Here is a 7,215-nt window from a genome sequence, read left to right on the forward strand (position 1 = left end):
GGGTTAATTGATGTTTACATAAATAAAAATTCAAGAATGAAATTTGTAAAAAATCCTAAAATTAAAATTTAAAAAGGTAACTTACACGTTCTAATTAGTTTAAAGTTGCTTCTAAATCAGTCACTTGACTTTCAAAATTTGCAATATACACCATTGAATATTATAATGGTGCTCATATTCCTCTTCTGTCATTTTCAAGAAAATAATATTCTCCTTCTATTAGGTCTGTAACATTTTTATTATTAACCCGACTAAAAATAACATTGTTTTTCTATTTTGCAGTAAAAAGCAGCATCATTTCTGTGTATTAATTAATATTATTGTAATATTATAGGTGTAAACTGTAAATTTTCATAATTAAAGGATTGATTTAAAAGTACATCAAACGTAAAAAGTGTGTAAATAGTATTTTAACCTAAATATAAAACATAACGCAAGTGTTGGAAGTCTACATGAATAAACTAATTTTGAATATCACTAGTGAATCAAAAATAAAAGGAATATAACTCAGCTACTAAAATTACTTGCCCATTAAAAAAAACATGAAAATTCAGTTCTCTTCCTAGTATTTGATCAACAAGAACCCAAGCTAAGTGTTTGTTAATAAGATATATATTCTCATTTGGAGAAAGATTGTGATGGTGAAGGACTTGAGCATGGCACTGACCCGGGCGATGGAGTGCCATGTCTATGAAGGAGCTCTCGTGCCAATGCTTGTAGATCACCGCCACCAGCTGATGATGATGAGCCACTGCCTCCTAATTGACGTGGATCCATGGGCCGCTGCTGCATGGGCCATGAAGGTTGCACCATGGGATCGAAAAGAGAGGACAAATCGTACGTGGCAGGCACTGAGGACGCTGAAGGGAGGTCGGCGATTGAGAGTGGTGGCGGTGTCATCATTGTTGGAGGTGGTGAAGGGTGTGATGGTAGTGGTGATGGTAGCTCCAATGTTGCAAGGTGGGCTTGTAAGTACGAGAGCTCTGCTTGTAAATTCACTACCTGCTTAAACAATTCACCAAAACAAGAAAAGATACAACAATAACTTAAAGTCATATATAATTCGTTTCCTTTCAAAGAAAATAAAAGGCATAAGGTTGAATGTTTTTTTTTTTTTTTTTTTTTTTTTTGCTAAATCGAACATTCATTAACTAGAAAAATTAGGAACCGATTCTATTTTCCACGCATTCCAAACGCAAAGGAGAAGGGAAGAAATTTTACAAACTACTAATAAACAATGAGCATCAAAACCACATTTAACAAGGGCATGGGCGACCCTATTAAAACCTCTCCCAACCCATGAGAGTAAGCAAGTGGAAAATACCTTCTAACATAAAGTTGAATTCATAGTTTAAGGTTATGGTTAATTTTCTATTTTCCTATGGTTAATAGTACTTTCATGTCAAGATTCTTTATCAAAATTATGTCAATTACAGAATTCGAACTATTATACTGAGCAAAATATTAGAATACTAGTTTATTATTTCTGCTTATTCATATGTGCAATTAAAAACCACCCAATTATATATATACATATATATATATAGAGAGAGAGAGAGAGAGAGAGAGAGAGAGAGAGAGAGAGAGAGAGATTTTACATAATAATAGGCTGTATATATTCATAGTATTACATAGAAATATAATAAATTTAAATTTAGTCCCCTTTTTAAAATTATTTTCTAAGTTTATATGCATAAAATTGAATGTTAATTTTATTGATACAAGATTAGAGTATAATTAAAAGGACATTTGGTATGAAGTTAGAGTGCATTGAAAATCTTAACATATACACTTAACATCAAATTATAATTCAATTAAAAAAAATTATGACGTGGAACCTCACAAACATAGGGCTCTTTGGATCTATCCATAGGGAGTAAACCACAGATGCACAGTCCCACTTACCAAAACTATGTATCAAGTAATCTAAGGGAATTCCTAGTGGGATTAAAATTAGAGTACAATTAGGATCTAATTTGGATTCTTAATTGAGCTTTCTATTTTATGATGAGTAGAATTAGAACATTAGTTCCTGAATTTGCATCTACATTCATAATCATTTAAAGCATGATTGCCATGACCCGAGAATAAGCTCATTCATCTTGAGGGTCAAGCTTAAGTCCAGTTCATGGCTGAATGGAACAATAGCTTGGAAGCCATCCTGAACCTAGGTTAATTAAGGTTCCGATGCTTTGTATTCGGTTAAACCAATTACACCCTTGTGCACATTGCTTTGTTTTTTTTTTTAATTGTCTTTATCTTAATGTCCAATAATTAACATAGTTTTGAGTGTTTTTTACAAAAGAGTGACTTCTAGAACCAAACCTCTTAAGTTGGAGAAAAAAAGACAATTAGGCAAATTTAAGGCTTTATTTCTTTGTTTATACTAAAAGAATATATGAAGATTTAAATATGCGTGCTAGAACATGGCATTGCGAACATATAAAGGATTCTTATGACATAGGGATAAGCATAGTGATGGACCAATAACATCAATTTTCTACTCCATAATTGTTCTTGGGAGAAGGAATGATCTTGGATCTAGTAACATAAATTTCATGATGCGTATCTAGTTTAATTTATGTCAGTTTATACTCAAGCACTTAGCAGAGTCTACAAACTTACATTGACAAGAAGATTTACCTAGTGCAGATGTAGATTATGTAATCCTGAACAATATAATAAACATATATATTCTTTTGGAAGACCTATGTGTTGGTTACTTATAACTGCAACTCTTCAACACAATTTAAGGCCTAAATTCCCCACCCCGGGTTCATAGGGATCGCACATTGTAGGACATTTCTGAATATTAAAAAAAAAAATCTATTCATTTCCAATTATAAAAAATGGTTTAGTTGGAAAATGAAGTGTTTCCATGTAATTGAAATGACAGGACTAAAAAGGACAAAAAAGAAGGCGATTCCACTCTTTTTCCTTTTTTAAAAAACTATTGAAAACAAGAAATAAAAGCTTGAAAATGATTTCAACTGCCAAATTAACATGCCTTTTTTATTGTACTATTCTTGTTTTGTTAGTAGAATGTAAGACTAGCATTATAAATATAGTGCACTTTTAGGAAAGCCCCACCAATTGGACATGGTGGGTAGAGGAGATGAACTTGTCCGTCACAAAAAAAAAGCCTAACTCCAAGAAGCAATAATCCGACCATTTCCTTAATAGCAGCAAAACCTACAATTTGCTCAGAAAATACACTTTAGGCTATGCCACTGTTGTAACCGCCGACTCCATGATTTGTTAATTAAAAAGACCTTCTAGATTTCAGTAGAGCACAAAAATATTGTCTCCTAAGCACCCCATGCATGTCCGATACTTTTCCTTGGTTTTCTATTAATATTTTTAAATTTCCTTTTCATTTGTTTCTCATCGATGCCACTGAGAGCCTCCCATTACATTATTGCTATATGACACCCCTATATATATAATTATATATAAGTTATTGCTACCCTAACTTGAAAGGCTAGATTAGAAGAAAAAAAGCACGGTTCTATTGGTGTTTTGACTTCCGTTACTGTTTTGTGTCTTACACTTTGGGCAGCTGACGATCAGGAAATTATGTGTGATCACTTCAAACAAATCAATAGAAATGTTGCTAGTTACCGCTACAATATTACCAATTCACAAGAAAAATTACAAAGAAAAAAAACTTACTAATTGAAAAAAAGAAAAGAGAGAGATGTGATTAAGTTTTTTTGGTAAGATGATTTTAAATAATAATAATAATAAAACTCACTATATATCTAAATCACTTTTCTTAATGTCTATCACTTTTCTTATAATAATAATAATAATAATAAAACTCACTATATATCTAAATCACTTTTCTTAATGTCTATCACTTTTCTTAATATCCTGTTATTGTAGTCAAACATATATGCATGTCATAGAAAGAAAGCGTTACTAAAAATTAAAAATCACTGGAGTAAACCCACTTTCTATCTTTCAAGGATTTACTTGATAAAGCTTAGGTAATAAAAGTAAGACTATAAGCGCAAAAGAACAAGAAATAATTGTCTTTCAGCCATAAATATCAAGATATATGATCATCCTTATCAAGATCATGGAGTGCCTGCCTTAATTACCTGTTGTTGAAGTGCAAAGATGTGAGCAACACAGCCATAGACTGGATCTCTAAGCCGAGCCTGTGCCTCATAACATATTGTGACCACCGCATCGAGTCGCTTATGCACCGGTATATGCAAAAGAAGTTTGGACACGTTGCTTGCCCCAAACACTTTGTGCACAGCTGCGAAATGACCAGCCCCTTGCTCTGAATCAAAGTACGGCGCAAATATACACCCTGGCACACACTTCCTCCTCAAAAACTTGCAAGCCCCACATGGCCCTCCACCTCCACCACCACCACCACCGCTACCACTGCTTCCACCACCACCACCACCACTGCCACCACTACTAGTAGGGTTTACACTCATTTGTATATATATTTTGTGGGCTTTTTTTTCTTTCTCTCTCTTCTTTCTTCTTATAAATTTTTGGTCTTATATGATGATGATGATGATTATCACATAATTGGGTTTGTAGGGTAGGACTTGAAAAGGAGGAGGAGGAGTTTTAGGGTTTGGTGGGTGTGGTTTTTGGGTGGGAAAAAAAAAAAAAAAAAAAAAAATGGATGAGATATAAAAGGATAGAAGAAGACTTTAAAGCCACGCGAGAGAGCAAAGCCTTAACCCCCACAATCACATTTAGCTGCTTGCGTGAAGCAAACATGCGATAAGCCCAGCTAGCTGCTTGTTTATGCTACCTTCTCAACTGCTTGCTTTCTGTCTTTCCTTTTTCTACTATTATCTTCCTTCCTCTCGTGAATTTTTATTCAACAAAACCATCATGCTCTCTCTCTCTCTCTCTCTCTTGGTGTGTGAAATGTGAGTATATATGATGTATAATTGGAGTTTTTGCTTTGGCTATATATATGTGTATATATCATTTCTTTGCATTACTAAAACAAAAAGGAAATGGATTTTTTACAAGGTGGAAACGTGTCAAGGGGACTGTCTATATCTACTACTGCGTGTTTTAAGCTGCGTGGAGGGCAAAAGACGCCAACTCCTTTCCCTTTCTTCTCTCTCTCCCTCTCTCAACGTTGAAAATGACTCCCTTTAATTTATTTTCCTTTTCCTTTTCTAGATGAAAAGCCAAAAGGAAATCCAATGGATTTTTTTAAAAGACATGAATGCCCACTGGGTTTTCAAGAGTTGAATACGTATTAATTACTTTCAGTAGTGGCTAATTAATGAAATGATGCAATTTCAACTCAAAAGGGGTAAAAGGTGTAAGCCAATAAATAAAAGGCCTTTCTAGAAGGTGAAAATTAAAATTTTAGTAAAAATTGGTAAAATTAATTATGTGCTATATTTTAGGTGCAGTCCATTAGGTTTCTTAATTAAATTTATGCAGTTTCTTATATTGACCAATTTAGTATATTAAATTCAAAACAACTAAATATTTAAATTCAATTTGCAAAATTTAATATACTACACTTAAGGTATTATATCTAAGTTTTAATCAAAAATCTCAAAATTTTCAGTTAAATTCAAGTATGAGATTGTATTGATCAATAAATTATGTAGTAGATATCAATTTGTGAAGATGACACATTTTGCGATACATTCTTAATGTAATCATATAGTTGAATTGAACATCACTAGTTGTAGAAGTTAAGATTTTGATTCCGTGTCATCTAATATTTATGCCAATTATGCAGTGGTTTATCTTTTAGGTTCCACACTCTAGAAATAGAAAGGCACAAACAAGTTAATGATCTGGCAATATCTACTCTCTAGTCGATCGAGAGATATTAGGAGTCGGGTCATCATATTACCCCTAATGGTTGAGTTTATGGTGATGACAAAGACAATGATAATGACGTTGATAATTTCAATAACATTCGTTTCGTTCTTTGGCACGAGAAAGATGGCTTGCTCACTTCCAATGAGATCTTGTTTTCTACAACGCCCATTGGAATTACAATACAAAAGTTTACCAATTGTACAACCTTTTATTCCTTTTTGGGTAAGTATTAATACAACCTCTCAGTAGTATTTAATTTCACACCCAGTTAAATTGAGATATAATTGTGTGTTAGAGTGAATTGGTTTTTTAATATAAATTTGACGTGACATTCATTTATTGGTGGCATAAATTAGCTCATTTATACTAGCTTCGAACTAAAAGTTACTTTACGAGTATAAGTATTTGTAAGGTATGGGAAGCAAGGGCCGAAGTTCAAATCTCTAAAAATGAGTTTCACACACATATACACTTAGATTAAGTTAGAATAGAATTTCTATCTTGTATCAAAAAAAAAAAAAAAAAAAAATCACTAATCTACTTCATTATTTATTATAAGACCACTAAAAAATCAACCATATTTGACTATATATACATGTAGATCAATATTTTCTTATTTTGGTCATGAATATTCAAAATATTATACACGCAGGCAAAATTTTCCTAAATGAATAGATAGGCGTTCTTAGGTTGGTGGACCACCCTGCATGTTGATTTGGGGACAAAGCATAATTATTAAAGAACACAATGTCGATCATAGTCCTATTTCATATTATATATATTTTTATTAATAATTAAAAAAATAAATAATAGAATACGGAGTTCTGTATACAGTAAGATCGAATGTAGATTAACAGTAACGAGAAGAGGTCATTTTTTCATTCTATTCAGTGCCAAATATATATATATATATATATATTGGTAAAAAGTGCCAAATACTTTTGTACTGTTTTTTTAAAGAAGAAATACCAGTACTACACTAGTTGCCTATAAGTATAATTAGTTAGTTACTTAATTAGCGAGCTAATCAAGGTCAAACTCCAAAATTGGGGCATGCAATTTATTCAAAACCACAGCACAAGCCATTCGAATGTGGGAGTGCCACGTATGAGTCGGTGACTATGGGAACGTAACGGCCGGGTAAAAGATGACCTCATCTTTTCAAATGGGACCCATGCGCCGTTCAATTGAAAAGAAAGTAACGTCTCTCTCTCCATTCCTCGTTCCTTCTCGGTTCCCAACTTTCTAAAACGAAAAAACAGATTTTTGAAACAATATAAAATTATAAATTGGTTTTATTTGTATTTTTTTAGTATAAAAAGTAAGTAAAAATTAGAAATTTTTAGAATCAGTAACAGTTCGTAACGGCGCGTCACCGCGCCGCCC

The 7,215-nt window shown here is 32.8% G+C and overlaps 1 protein-coding gene across 1 annotated transcript; it reads right to left on the reverse strand.

Annotated features, from left to right (window-relative positions):
• Nucleotides 1–413: 413 nt before the first annotated feature.
• LOC112017957 (LOB domain-containing protein 18) lies at nt 414–4,619 on the reverse strand. Its single transcript, XM_024050428.2, has 2 exons — nt 4,104–4,619; nt 414–1,002 (listed from the first exon to the last, which is right to left on the reverse strand). The coding sequence occupies exons 1-2, from the start codon at nt 4,452–4,454 to the stop codon at nt 619–621; spliced, it is 735 nt and encodes a 244-aa protein (XP_023906196.1). The 5' UTR covers nt 4,455–4,619; the 3' UTR covers nt 414–618.
• Between the last annotated feature and the right edge of the window lie 2,596 nt (nt 4,620–7,215).

This window comes from Quercus suber, unplaced genomic scaffold, assembly GCF_002906115.3.
Source record: "Quercus suber isolate HL8 unplaced genomic scaffold, Cork oak 2.0 scaffold_193, whole genome shotgun sequence".
In the NCBI taxonomy this organism is placed as follows: Eukaryota; Viridiplantae; Streptophyta; class Magnoliopsida; order Fagales; family Fagaceae; genus Quercus; species Quercus suber.

Excerpts from the sequence above, each read along its gene's own strand:
- LOC112017957 (XM_024050428.2), bottom strand. The coding sequence starts at position 4,454 with ATGAGTGTAAACCCTACTAGTAGTGGTGGCAGTGGTGGTGGTGGTGGT. Across the intron at positions 1,003-4,103 it reads TCTTTGCACTTCAACAACAG|GTAGTGAATTTACAAGCAGA; the intron begins GTAATTAAGGCA and ends TTGTTTAAGCAG.